This window comes from Microcaecilia unicolor, chromosome 11, assembly GCF_901765095.1.
Source record: "Microcaecilia unicolor chromosome 11, aMicUni1.1, whole genome shotgun sequence".
Taxonomy (NCBI): Eukaryota; Metazoa; Chordata; class Amphibia; order Gymnophiona; family Siphonopidae; genus Microcaecilia; species Microcaecilia unicolor.
The window spans coordinates 1,715,403-1,730,427 of record NC_044041.1 but is presented as its reverse complement, the minus strand read 5'-3'; the positions used below and the strand labels follow the sequence as shown (position 1 = coordinate 1,730,427).

The 15,025-nt window shown below is 47.6% G+C and overlaps 1 protein-coding gene across 1 annotated transcript in view; it reads right to left on the bottom strand.

The window, feature by feature from the left end:
• Positions 1-15,025, bottom strand: part of LOC115479877 — a 91,873-nt gene that overhangs the window by 55,263 nt on the left and 21,585 nt on the right. Inside the window, exon 5 of the mRNA XM_030218176.1 lies at positions 8,074-8,242. Coding sequence (XP_030074036.1) covers positions 8,074-8,242 — 169 coding nt within the window. The remainder of the gene's footprint in view (positions 1-8,073; positions 8,243-15,025) is intronic.

Sequence of the window (15,025 nt, the reverse complement as noted above, 5' to 3'; positions counted from 1 at the left end):
CTCTGCCCAGCTCACCACCGCCGAAACGGGGGAGGGGAATTAACCCAGCTCATCCCCACACAAGTGGGGGAGGGGAATCCGTCCAGCTCATCCCCGCGGAGCGGGGGAGGGACACCACACCCGCCGATGCGGGGGGATCTGGCTTATCCTGCAACCGCAACCGTGGGAGGAGCTGACTGACCCTAACACCGCTGAAGCGGGAGGGGTACAAAGCTGCCCTACAGCCGCACGAAGCGGGAGGGAGTGCCGGCAGAATTTTAAGTCTCAATCCAGCCCCGTAAAACGGAGGGGAGAGGAATGCAGCAGCTCACTGTAACACAAACTCGTCTTAACTCTTGAAGAATCCAAGTGAAAAAACTTGAACATGAAGTCTTTCTGAAGTAACTGAAGACTAAACTTGAACCTGAAATGCAACCAGAATAAAAACAGTACAGATATCTGGGAGGGGCTATGGATTGATCAGCTATGATTAATGGAAAGAAAATTATCAGGTATGATTATACATAATTTTACCTTCCATATCATCAAGCTGATCAATCCATAGACTGGTGGGATGTACCGAAGCAGTACTCACCCAGGGCGGGACATTGAAATCCCTGACCTCAACACTGAAGCTCCAAACCGGGCCTCCGCCCGTGCAGCCACAGTCAAACGGTAATGCTTGGAGAATGTATGAGCCGAAGCCCAAGTTGCCGCCTTGCATATCTCTTCCAAGGAGACGGATCCGGCCTCTGCCATCGAGGCCGCCTGAGCTCTCGTGGAGTGAGCCTTCAGCTGGATAGGCGGCACCTTCCCCGCGGCCACATAAGCCGCTGCAATGGCTTCCTTGACCCATCTTGCCACTGTAGGCTTAGCAGCCTGCAGACCCTTACGAGGACCTGCAAACAGGACAAACAGATGATCCGATTTCCGGAAATCATTGGTCACTTCCAAGTATCTGATGATGACTCGTCTCACATCCAGATATTTAAGAGCAGAGTACTCCTCTGGGTAGTCCTCCCTACGAAAGGAAGGAGACAGAGCTGCTGATTCACATGGAAGCGAGAAACAATCTTGGGCAGGAAGGAAGGCACTGTGCGAATAGTCACTCCTGCCTCAGTGAACTGCAGAAAAGGCTCTCGACATGAGAGCGCCTGGAGCTCGGAAACTCTTCTGGCTGAAGTGATAGCCACCAAAAAGACTGCTTTCAACGTCAGGTCTTTCAGAGATGCCCTCGACAAGGGTTCAAAAGGCGGCTTCTGCAATGCTCTTAGTACCAGGTTGAGATTCCACGCAGGCACCACTGAGTGCAGAGGAGGGCGCAGGTGATTAACTCCCTTGAGAAAGCGCACCACATCTGGCTGCGAAGCCAGGGAAGCACCCTTCAGGCGGCCCCTGAAGCAAGCCAGAGCCGCTACCTGGACTTTAAGGGAACTGAGCGACAGGCCTTTCTCCAGACCTTCTTGCAGGAACGCCAACACTGAAGAAATTGGAGCAGTGAAGGGAGAAAGGGAGCCTGCTTCACACCACGCTGCAAAGATACGCCAAACCCTGGCGTAAGCAGTAGTAGAGCGCTTCCTCGCTCTCAGCATAGTGGCGATGACCTTGTCTGAGAAGCCCTTCTTCCTCAGACGCTGCCGCTCAATAGCCAGGCCGTAAGACCAAAGGGGGAGGGATCCTCCATCACCACGGGACCCTGATGTAACAGGCCCTGCTCCACTGACAGCCGCAGAGGATCGTCGACTGAGAGCCTGATCGTCCGCATACCAGGGACGCCTGGGCCAATCCGGACCCACCAGGATTACCCTGCCGGGATGCTTTGCCACCCGGTCTAGCACCCTGCCCAACATGGGCCAGGGCGGGAACACATAGAGAAGCTCTTGTGTCGGCCACTGTTGGAGAAGAGCATCTACTCCCAGGGATCGAGGGTCCCGTCCTCTGCTGAAAAAGCGCGGCACTTGGCAATTGGCCGATGACGCCATCAGATCTAGGCTCGGCTGGCCCCAGCGCTTCGTGATGTCCAAGAACGCCTGAGCAGATAGCTGCCACTCTCCGGGCTCCAAGGTATGGCGACTGAGAAAGTCCGCCTTGACATTCATGACTCCGGCAATGTGGGCCGCTGAAAGCTGCTCCAGGTTCACTTCCGCCCACTGGCAAAGATTCATAGCCTCCTTGGCTAGAGGGGCGCTCTTGGTACCTCCCTGGCGGTTGACATAGGCCACAGCCGTGGCATTGTCCGACAGGACCCGTACAGGCTTCAACACCAGTACCGGGATGAACTCCAAAAGCGCCAACCGAATGGCTCTGAGTTCCAGGAGGTTGATAGACCACTTTGCCTCTGCAGGAGACCAGAGCCCCTGCGCTGTCCTTCCCAAGCAGTGGGCTCCCCAGCCCGACAACGAGGCGTCCGTCGTGACGACAATCCACTCTGGGTCACCAGAGGCATTCCCGCAGACAACTTGTCTGTCTGCATCCACCAGCTCAGCGCCTTGCGCACTGCTGGGTCCAAGGGAAGGCGCACAGCATAATCCTCCGACATCGGAGTCCAGCGCTGCAGCAAAGAGTGTTGAAGCGGTCTCATATGAGCCCTGGCCCAGGGCACAACTTCCATCGTGGCCGTCATAGAGCCCAACAGCTGCACATAGTCCCAAGCCCGAAGGGGAGAGGCTACTAGGAACTGGTCCACCTGAGCCTGAAGTTTGACAATCCGATTGTCTGGCAGGAACACTCTGCCCACTTGGGTGTCGAATCGAACTCCCAGGTACTCCAGGGACTGAGTCGGGCGCAGCTGGCTCTTCTCCCAGTTGATGATCTATCCCAGGGAGCTCAAAAGAGCAACTACCCGGTCCACAGCTTTGCCGCACTCTGCATAAGAGGGGGCTCGGATCAACCAGTCGTCCAGATAAGGATGGACTTGTACCCCTTCCTTTCATAGGAAGGCCGCGATGACCACCATTACTTTGGAAAAGGTCCGCGGAGCAGTAGCCAACCCGAAAGGGAGGGCTCTGAACTGGAAGTGTCGTCCCAGAACTGCAAAACGCAGAAAGCGTTGATGAGGAGGCCAGATGGGAATATGCAGGTACGCTTCCTTGATGTCCAAGGATGCCAGGAACTCTCCTGCCTTCACTGCCGCTATAACAGAGCGGAGAGTCTCCATGCGAAAGTGCCGCACTTTCAAGGCCCGATTGACCCCTTTGAGGTCGAGGATAGGCCGGACAGAACCTCCTTTCTTTGGTACCACAAAGTAAATGGAGTAACGTCCCTTGCCAAGCTGACTTTCTGGCACCGGAACGACCGCGCCCAGGCGGATCAGATTGTCCAAGGTCTGCTGCACTGCCACAGCTTTGACCGGAGACTTGCAGGGAGAGAGTACAAACCCGTCTTTTAAGGGTCGGCAGAACTCTAGTTTGTAGCCGTCTCTGATGACTTCCAGCACCCACGCGTCTGAAGTTATTGTGGTCCACTCGCCCAGAAACGAGGACAGCCGTCCTCCAATCTGCACTGGGGCGTGGACCAAGACCCCGTCATTGGGTACGAGACCCTGGGGGAGGACCGGAGGGAGCACCTCCGGGACGGCGGTCTCTGCGAAAGGAATGCTGCTTGGGGGAGAAATTCCTCTTGAAGGAAGAGGGGGCAGAGGAACCCGACTTGCCCGGGCGGTACCGACGGGCTTCCTGCAACCGTCCTCTGGAGGTACCGGGACGAGTACTAGCCCGAGCCCTGACCTCTGGTAATTTCTTGCCCTTAGACGTGCCGAGATCGGTCACGATTTTGTCCAGCTCGACCCCAAAGAGCAGCTTGCCTTTAAAAGGCAACCTAGCCAGGCGGGATTTAGAGGCGTGGTCAGCAGACCAATGTTTCAGCCAAAGCCACCGCCGCGCAGAGATTGTCTGAGCCATGCCTTTCGCTGAGGCCCTCAAGACATCATACAGCAAGTCTGCCAAATAGGCTAAGCCCGATTCCAGGGCCGGCCAATCAGCCCTCAAGGAATGATCCGAGGGGGAAGCCCGCTGCACCATAGTCAGGCACGCCCTGGCCACATAGGAGCCGCAAACTGAGGCCTGCAAACTTAAAGCAGCCGCCTCAAAGGACGACCTTAAGGCCGCCTCCAATCTTCTGTCTTGGGCGTCCTTTAGGGCCGTGGCACCTTCCACCGGCAACGCTGTTTTCTTAGTCACCGCAGTGATTAAAGAATCCACGGTAGGCCACAGATAGGCCTCACGTTCACTCACAGCCAAAGGATAGAGGCGGGACATAGCCCTAGCCACTTTAAGGCTCGCTTCAGGGACATCCCATTGAGCCGAAATTAAGGTGTGCATGGCATCATGCACGTGGAAGGTTCTAGGCGGGCGCTTCGTCCCCAGCATAATGGCAGAGCCAACAGGGGCTGAGGAAGAGACGTCCTCCGGAGAGGAAATCTTCAAAGTGTCCATGGCCTGTAACAACAGGTTGGGCAAATCCTCTGGGCTAAAAAGCCGCGCTGCAGAGGGGTCATCCGCTCCATCCGAGCGGGGATCCGTCTCCTCCAAGGAATCCGCAAAGGACCGTTGGGAGACCTCAGACACGCTGCCCTCATCTACATCGGAGGAGACAAATTCCTCCAAGGCCTGGGAATCAACCCGAGGGCGTTTACCTCTGGGAACCTCAACCTCTTTACCAGACGAGGGAGCAGGGGCAGCGTTGTGCATGAGGAAGGCCTGATGCAGCAGCAAAACAAACTCGGGGGAGAAACCCCCCAGACTGTGCACTTCCGCAGTCTGGGCAACAGCCCTAGACGCACCCTCAACCGGCGCTCGCAATAGCGGGGGAGAGACATGCTGCGCATCCAAAATGGCGTCCGGCGCGAAACTCCGCGAAGGAGCCGCGTGGGAAGAACGGCTCTTAACTTTAGCCGCTTCTGTGCCGTCGCCCAAATTAAGGGCGTTCATGGCATTAATGTCTCCAACCTCAAGGGCGGCCCAAGAAGAAGCCGTCCGAGCCGCGTGGCCGGCCAAGATGGCGGAGGCGAGGAGCGGGGGATGGGCGTTTATGGCGGGAAAAACCGCCACGCCGGAGGAAGGACCGGGACATTCATCGGTCACGAAACTGTCACCCAACAAGGGCGAATCAGGCTTGAAGACCCCCGCATCCCCTCTAGAAGCGCTCAAGCGACCCGGGGAGCGACCCTTTGCGCCCTCGCCCTCCGACGCCATATGCCACGAGGAGAAGAATCGGGGAACCCCCTGCCCGCTATAAAAAGGTAAAAATTACCTGCTGTCCGCTCCGAGTTGTAACGACCTGGTGTCCCAGTGAGTAGCTGCAATAGACGCTTAAATAAATGTCGAAATAAACGCCTTTAAGGACGTTAAAAATTTTTTTTTTTTTTTTAACGGAGCCAGCGGGAGGGGGGAGAAAAGGAGGGACCTGGCACCACCAGGTTTGCACTTGCTCAAAAGAGCCCTCAACCCCAGGCACTCAACAAAACCTAAAAATTAGGCTTGGAGGCCTAGCCAGAGCTGCTGCTGTGTGTGACCACCACCTGCTGAGATAGAGAACATACTGAGGAGTTTCCGGCAGCACATGACCACATATAGGGAGGCAAAAGTTTGCTCTCTATCTCCACCTGCTGGTAGATGGACACAACCCACCAGTCTATGGATTGATCAGCTTGATGATATGGAAATTAGAAATTTTAGCAGAGAACTTGATTGCTGTATTGTAAACCATTCAGATCTTCTCATTTAGTAAGGGCAGTAGATCAAACCTAATGGTCAGTAGTGGGTTAAGATCCTGGGGAACCAGATCAATTCCCTCTGCATCTCCACGTGACCCTGGGCAAGTCACTTAGCCCACCATTGTCCCAGGTACAATATACTTAGATTGTGAGCCCATCAGGGAGAGTGCAAGCGCCTATGTAAATTGCCTTGATTCATGATTTGAAAGAGGCGGTATATCAAATTGATTAACTTAAACAACCAAGATTATTCTTGCTGAACACCGCCTTGAGTAAAATTCTTCCAACTGTGGTAAATAAATCTTGATAAATAAATGGTTGTAGGCGATACCTTTTTGTTGGACTAACAATGTATCTCTCCATCAGGTCAATGGAAGAGCAATGCGGTTATAATTAGTACAAACTCCTCCAGGTTAAAGATCACCTGCATATGTTAGTACAGCTTAGTGATCAGGGGTGAGGGAGAAACAAGCCAAAAATTGAAGCCACAAATTGATCTTCATAGACAAACAGAACAGAATTAAAAGCTCAGTAGGTGAACATTTCTCCAAGGAAGATAAGCACCTAGAAAAGGGAACAATGTGAAGCTATCAAATTTGCTGATGACACAAAATTACTTAAATCACAAGTCAAAAAGCCTCTTACTTTCTAGAAAATTTATTTATTTGTTGCATTTGTATCCCACATTTTCCCACCTCTTTGCAGGCTCGATGTGGCTTACAATACATCATGAATAGTGGAACTACATGAGAAAGTATACATTTAGTAATAACAGATGGATTTGGGGTAAGATGGTAATGATAAAACATGATAGTATTTTAACAAGCAAACATAGTAAGAAATATATAAGAATTATATAAGAAAATATACATTTGGTAATATCAGAAGGATCTTGTATCTCAACCTTGCCTGCCCATCTTGATAGGAAATGTTAAGATACCTTACAAGTACTGGGTATTACCCTAGATCAGTATTCTTCACTAATTTTTAATTTGGGGCCACTTTGCATCCAATGAGCTGAAGGAGAGTCACCAACAGGCTCATTTTCAAAGCACTTAGCCTCCCAAAGTTCCATAGAAACCTATGGAACTTAGCCTCCCAAAGTGCTTTGAAAATATGCCTCTTCAAGTATCTTCCTATGCAAGGTCACAACAATGCTGATCAGTATGTGTCAATGACATCCAACCCACCTTCAAACTGTTAACTGGGCATATCCTCAAGGAGGTGGGCATTTCCAACTGCATTCTTTTCACCTATTGAGAAATACCTTGTCCTTCAAAAGCATGTGGCTTTTCCTCCAATCCACTTCCCTCTTTCCATCAAGAACCTGGTTACAGAGGTAGGAAGTAGCAGGGGAAAAAGCCAGAATGATGATGAGGGACATCTCTGGGCCTTGTTCTGAAGGACGCTGCCCTAGATCAACACCTAAGCTTTCAATTCCACATGTCCAATATTGTGCTTTTTTTTTTTTTTAGCTCAGAATGATTTTTTTCGGTCAGGATGTGAGGGGGTCTTTGGGATGCTGCCCCTTTCCGTTAAGGATACTCTTTCACAGTGTCAGAGCCACCTTAAATCCCACAATCCTGCCCAATGGGAAAATGATACGGGAGAGGGTGGAGCCAATAGGGCATGGTTCAAGAAGTATAAAAGCCCTGGACACATCTAGGTTAAGAAGGACCAGAGGGAAGCAATGAAGCCTGACTGCATATGGCTCCACCACACATCTGTGAACTGCAACTGTGACTTTTAGTGCATTTTCTGGTGGATTCTCCTCCACTGCTATCCCACTATCAGTCAGTGTACCTCAGGGCTCTGTCATGGGACCTCTTCTTTTCCCTATCTATACTTATTCCCTTGGTGTTCTGATCTCCTCCCATGGTTTTCAGTATCATCTTTATGCTAATGACTCCCAGATCAACCTCTCCACACCAAAACATTTTTTCGTGAGATGAAGACCAGTTAGCATATGCCCCGCTCAACTGGGATAAGCTGTCTAGTTGACCCAGGAGCATCACAAATCATTTCAGAAGCTGAATGGTAAGTCCATCACCATCTGCTAGACACAGAAATACTGAGGAACTAATGCTACGATGGTGCTTTTATACAGTACCAGCTCTTGGCTCTTGTTCTCTGCCTTGACACACTGGTCTGGTGTGGATGCTAAGGAAATGTTTACATAAATTAATTGAAAAGCTGAGGCTATACCCACAGAACAGTCATTTCTCAAAATGTATCTGGAAAGGACTCAAACATTTTCATTCAAGCGCTTGTATTGCAAAACCCTTTGTCCATCAAGTGAGAGAAGCTCTACAGAAAGGCCAGAGTAAAGCAAGTATATGGCCAAAATGAAGAATTTAAACACCAGCAAAGCAGAAACTGACCATTCTGCTTTTCAGGGCCAGGGTCTTCTGGTCCTTGCAGCTGTCTGTCTGGGTGTCCCATCTGCAGTTTGCAGTACAGTCTGGGCTCCTGTGCCAGCTGCTGCCATCCCAGCACTGCATGAATGTCTCTGCTTCATCATCACTGACATCATCATCAGAGCTTCGGTGTCTGACAAAAGAAGGGTTCGTTAGCAGATACTGAACACTATAAACCAGTCTAATCCCATCCAGGTTAACCTGAACAGGCTGATCTTCCTTCTACGTGCACGAAGATGAAGTCCTCAGCCTTTCTTTAAGTGCTGGCCATGGGGGCCCAAATACATCTGGATATTCAGTAATAAATATGAAGATGGAGTTGGTAAAGCACTGCCCCTGTCTGAGTCTATCTGGAATTAGAGCTGAAATGATTAGTACATTTTATTATACAGCCAAACACGAATAATGGGCATCAAACTTTAACGTAACGAATAATCAGAGATCAAGTGTTTATTTCAGGAGGATTTAGCACAGTAGGGGCCCGGATTATTCGTATCTGAATGTTCAGTACAGCCCTAATCTGGATTAAGTTAACGTTAGAGCAGCCTTTCTGCTCTCCTAACATCTGGATCTGCTTAGAGGACTGAATATTGCCATTAACCTCTTATTCTATACAGTTTGCCAAAAGTTAGGTACCCACTTCTAATAAATGTACCGCAGAAAGGCGGAGAATATAGAATCTAGGCAGAAGTGGAAAGGCAGCTCTTTCTTGAATATTGTCCATTAAGCGCATCCATTTACCCCGCCACACGGCCAGCATTTCATAACAGCTTCCCTTACAGAACACCACCTCATTTTTAGCACCCTCTACAGTATTGCCTCTTATGTGGGTAACTGGCAGCTCCACCCTAGACCCCCCCCCCCCCCCCATAGACAGACACGGCTGAGAGAAATATCCAGATAACTGACACACGTATCTGAATATTTCCTTTGAATATAGGGACCAGTTTTTTTTTCTGTTGTTTAAAGAAATCAGAACTAAAATCTCAGGCATGCAATGGGGTGAATCTACCACTAGCCTGTTTGGGTTAACCCCAGATAGGAGGAACTGGTGCATCAGAGATGCTATAAAAGTACTGAGTGTTCCTGTAGTACCAAAAGCAATGTATTAATTCCTCAAAAGCCAAGAATGGTTTAGAAATATTCAGTCACTGTGAACCAAAGTTCTAGATGTGACTACTTTAAAAACCTCCAAAACAAACAAGGCAAAATTGTTTTGGAGGTTTTTAAAGGCCACTGATGTATAAAAGATTGACAGCTTGAGCAGGAGGCAATGGAGTCCCTGGATTCTGGGTTCTAGGATTGCACAGCTCCTGCAGACTCTTTCCATTTGCTACAGAAGTTGCACATTTTTTTTGCTTCCCTCTTCTCTATTTACTGCCTTTGCTATACATTTGGAACCTGATCGTTCTGTGAACCGCTTAGATGGTTCTCTAATAGGCAGTAAATATAATCAAGGTACAAACTTAGATTGTGAGCCCTCCTGGGACAGAGAAACATCCAGTGTACCTGAATGTAACTCACCTTGAGCTACTACTGAAAAAGGTGTGAGCAAAATCTAAATAAATAAATATTTGAGATCCTACATGGAATGTTGCTACTATTTGAGATTCTGTTGCTATTATTTGAGATTCTACATAGAATGTTGCTAGTGGAGGAGTGGCCTAGTGGTTAAGAGCACTGGTCTTGCAATCCAGAAGTGGCCGGTTCAAATCCCACTGCTGCTCCTTGTGATCTTGGACAAGTCACTTAACCCTCCATTGCCTCAGGTACAAACTTAGATTGTGAGCCCTCCTGGGACAGAGAAATATCCAGAGTACCTGAATGTAACTCACCTTGAGCTACTACTGAAAAAGGGGTGAGCAAAATCTAAATAAATAAATATTTGAGATCCTACATGGAATGTTGCTACTATTTGAGATTCTGTTGCTATTATTTGAGATTCTACATAGAATGTTGCTAGTGGAGGAGTGGCCTAGTGGTTAAGAGCACTGGTCTTGCAATCCAGAAGTGGCCGGTTCAAATCCCACTGCTGCTCCTTGTGATCTTGGACAAGTCACTTAACCCTCCATTGCCTCAGGTACAAACTTAGATTGTGAGCCCTCCTGGGACAGAGAAATATCCAGAGTACCTGAATGTAACTCACCTTGAGCTACTACTGAAAAAGGGGTGAGCAAAATCTAAATAAATAAATATTTGAGATCCTACATGGAATGTTGCTACTATTTGAGATTCTGTTGCTATTATTTGAGATTCTACATAGAATGTTGCTAGTGGAGGAGTGGCCTAGTGGTTAAGAGCACTGGTCTTGCAATCCAGAAGTGGCCGGTTCAAATCCCACTGCTGCTCCTTGTGATCTTGGACAAGTCACTTAACCCTCCATTGCCTCAGGTACAAACTTAGATTGTGAGCCCTCCTGGGACAGAGAAATATCCAGAGTACCTGAATGTAACTCACCTTGAGCTACTACTGAAAAAGGTGTGAGCAAAATCTAAATAAATAAATATTTGAGATCCTACATGGAATGTTGCTACTATTTGAGATTCTGTTGCTATTATTTGAGATTCTACATAGAATGTTGCTAGTGGAGGAGTGGCCTAGTGGTTAAGAGCACTGGTCTTGCAATCCAGAAGTGGCCGGTTCAAATCCCACTGCTGCTCCTTGTGATCTTGGACAAGTCACTTAACCCTCCATTGCCTCAGGTACAAACTTAGATTGTGAGCCCTCCTGGGACAGAGAAATATCCAGAGTACCTGAATGTAACTCACCTTGAGCTACTACTGAAAAAGGGGTGAGCAAAATCTAAATAAATAAATATTTGAGATCCTACATGGAATGTTGCTACTATTTGAGATTCTGTTGCTATTATTTGAGATTCTACATAGAATGTTGCTAGTGGAGGAGTGGCCTAGTGGTTAAGAGCACTGGTCTTGCAATCCAGAAGTGGCCGGTTCAAATCCCACTGCTGCTCCTTGTGATCTTGGACAAGTCACTTAACCCTCCATTGCCTCAGGTACAAACTTAGATTGTGAGCCCTCCTGGGACAGAGAAATATCCAGAGTACCTGAATGTAACTCACCTTGAGCTACTACTGAAAAAGGGGTGAGCAAAATCTAAATAAATAAATATTTGAGATCCTACATGGAATGTTGCTACTATTTGAGATTCTGTTGCTATTATTTGAGATTCTACATAGAATGTTGCTAGTGGAGGAGTGGCCTAGTGGCGTGGAGGAGTGGCCTAGTGGTTAGAGCACCGGTCTTGCAATCCAGAGGTGGCCAGGTCAAATCCCACCGCTGCTTCTTGTGATCTTGGGCAAGTCACTTAACCCTCCATTGCCTCAGGTACAAACAGATTGTGAGCCCTCCTGGGACAGAGAAATATCCAGAGTACCTGAATGTAACTCACCTTGAGCTACTACTGAAAAAGGTGTGAGCAAAATCTAAATAAATAAATATTTGAGATCCTACATGGAATGTTGCTATTATTTGAGATTCTGTTGCTATTATTTCAGATTCTGCATGGAATGTTGCTAGTGGAGGAGTAGCCTAGTGGCGTGGAGGAGTGGCCTAGTGGTTAGAGCACCGGTCTTGCAATCCAGAGGTGGCCAGGTCAAATCCCACCGCTGCTTCTTGTGATCTTGGGCAAGTCACTTAACCCTCCATTGCCTCAGGTACAAACAGATTGTGAGCCCTCCTGGGACAGAGAAATATCCAGAGTACCTGAATGTAACTCACCTTGAGCTACTACTGAAAAAGGTGTGAGCAAAATCCAAATAAATAAATAAATATAGTATACCATGCCATACTTTGTATTGTTGTTCGAATATTTTTACTGCTCTAATTGCCTACAGCTCATGTTTAATCTATTCTTACTGTACACCGCCTTGAGTGAATTCCTTCAAAAAGGCGATAAATAAATCCTAATAAATAAATATATGCTGATGATGTACAGTTCTTTTTCCCATTGCTTCTTGGATTTGTAACTGAATTCTTATAACAGCCTCTACCGTTCTGCCCAGAACTGACATCAGGCTCACAGATCAATAATTACGCAGATCACCTCTGGAACCTATGTTGTCTATTTATGACTTTAGACGTGTTGTTCAAAGTTTGGCGCTGTCATGGTTGGACTACTGCATTGCCCTGTATCTCGGTATAGCTTCTCCGGGTCTCTGGGCAGCCCGACTAATTATGGTGTATCAAAATCCTCCTGTGTAACACCAATTCTTAAACGGCAACATTGGCTACCAGTAATTCAACAAATTATTCATCAGAATCTTTATTCTGATGTGCCTTTTTACCTTCCTCGAGTATTAAAAGTGGACCATCCGAGGAAGACTCTTAGATCCGGTATGCAAGGTGTCCGCCTTTACAGTGGCAGGAACTCTGTTATGGAATGCACTTGCAGGACATTAACGTCTTTGTGGTAATGTGACACAATTTATAAACACCCTTTGAAAACACAGCTATTTGTAGCAGCCTGTTTTTGACTTCCTAAGTGGGCTAAGATGATAGAATTTCATTTTTATGTATTGTAGAAAATGTATTAAAAGTATATTTTCCTTGGAAACCACCTGGGCTTTAGGTGGTCTATAAATTTTCAAAATAAATGAATATAACAACAAAGCATCACATTTAGCACAGGTTTCTATTAAGGACTTGCCTTGCACTTCCACCTGCGTCTCCAAATCCTCAACAGGAGATGTCATGTCCTTTAGGTGCTTATGAAGAGAGTATTTTTGGTAGCAATGACCTCTCTCATGTCTTGAAATTTACTCGGCATGTCTCAAAAGCATGGTTTTAATTTGTGGCTGAGCTTTTGCACTCTGGTGAATCCACCTTACACATCATCAGCTAAGTTAGGGCCTGTACCACATGGCAGAGAGACAGGCTGCGAGTGCAACTCACTACTCAGCTGGGAAATAGCCAAAGCGTCTCTTTAACATCAGCAGTTTTTGCCTGGTACACCATTAACACCTATCAATCTGGCAGGGGCTGGGAGCTTGCTTTCAAGCATCCATAAAGGAGACTAACATCACTTCCTCCCTCTGAGATCATTTTCATGCAATGTTTCCGACATTATTTTCTATCTTAAAATCCCTTTCCTAAAATGACCTAAACATCAACAGTGCCCTGTATTTGGGGCATATGAACATCAGCTCTTGATGTGGACACCACACACCTTCCTCCCCCATTTTGATAGATCTCCTCCATTTGAAACGGAAAAGCCTCTCGTCATCAAGACAGCCATCCCGGCCACTTTACGTTGCCCTCTACTAGAGCTGCAAAACATCTGTTCAAAATCTTTATGCTTCAAGAGACTCATCTTGTGCCATCAAACGCATCTCCTGCAGCATAACTACATCCCTTCTGTATCTTTTTCATGCAACACATAAGTCTCTTCTTTTCCCCAGGTTATTCAACCTTGTTTACATTCCTGGACCCTACTATTACTATGCTCTGGCCCAGTTATTCTATCTTATCTAGCCATACATTCCACTTCCACTGGTCTTCGCTAATTTTTAAGTTGGGACCACTTTGGGTTCAAAAGGATTGAAGGAAAACCAACAAATGCCTTCCCATGTGGGGCTGCGACATCAACCAGTGTGTTGGCACCCTCCTAACCAGAACACCTGCATCATCACATATGCACAACACAGAGAGCCCCTCTTCCAATACAGGGTAAGTGACCACAAACTAAAGGTAGGCAAAAGTTAAACTGAAACTTAAAATGCAGTGCAGCACCAGAGAACTAGAAAGAAATATGTTTCCTTCTGCACAGTTCAAAATAGAAAGACAGAAGTTGTAAATTCTCAGAACTGACATATTTCAATCACTATTCTGAAAATAAAATCATTTTTTCTGCCTTTGTCTGATTTTATTTTTCTAATCATCTTGTTCCACTTTCCTCTGTCTGTGCCCTTACCTCTATTTCCGAGGCCTCCTGTCCATTTCCTATTTTCTCTCCTCCCTTCTTCTTCATTGCCTGCCCTTCGTCCTTCATGGGCAGTGATTTTTCACATTTAGCTTTCTTCCTCTCTCTTAAATCTGTCTAGTTTACTATTTCTCTTCCTCCCCTTCCTCTCCATCCATGTGCAACATTTTCTTCTCTCTTCCCTTCCTTTTTCCTCCATCTGTGCACAGTATCCTATTTTTCAACCATGTGCAGAATTTGTCCCTTTCTTCCATCCATGTGCAGCATTTCCTGCCTCTCATCTCCTCTCTTCCCCTCCAGCATTGACCCTCTGTGTCCCTATCCTTCCCCGTGTCCAGCATCACACCCCTGTGTCACTGTTCCTATACTGCCTCCTCATCCAGTATCTCTTTGCTGTCTTTGCCTCTCCGTGTCCGGCTTTTCTCCGCTCTCTTCCCTTCCTCTCGCACCTATCCAAGGCCAGTCTCTCTCTCTCTATGGGTTCAGTATCTCTCCCCCACTTTTCCCCTTCCTCTAGCCAGTTCTGTCTTCTCTCCCCCCCCCCCCCCATTATCTTTCCCCCTGGTCCCGCCCTACAAACCCCCACCCTGCGATCCTACAAACTTGCATATCTGCTCCAATAGTTATTAAGCCAGACTGCGTCCAGCTGACCCAAAGGCTTTCCCTCTGCTACACCCCACTCAAATGGTAACAGGAAGTTGTGGCAGAGAGAAGACCCCTGGGGTTAGCTGGAGACAGCCTGGCTTAATCGCTGCCAGCAAAGACACAGAAGTTTGTAGGACCGTGGGATGGGGGTGAGGGCCGGGAGACAGAGATACCGGACCAAGGGTTGCCCATCATTTGGAGAAAGAATTTATGGCAGTGTTGTTCAATGCTAAACTAAGCATGCAGCACCAAAAAAAAGTCACAACCACCCGGAATGACATCCTTATACTGGGCTACCTTTTCCCATGGGTCATGCAGTGAAGAACACGGTACT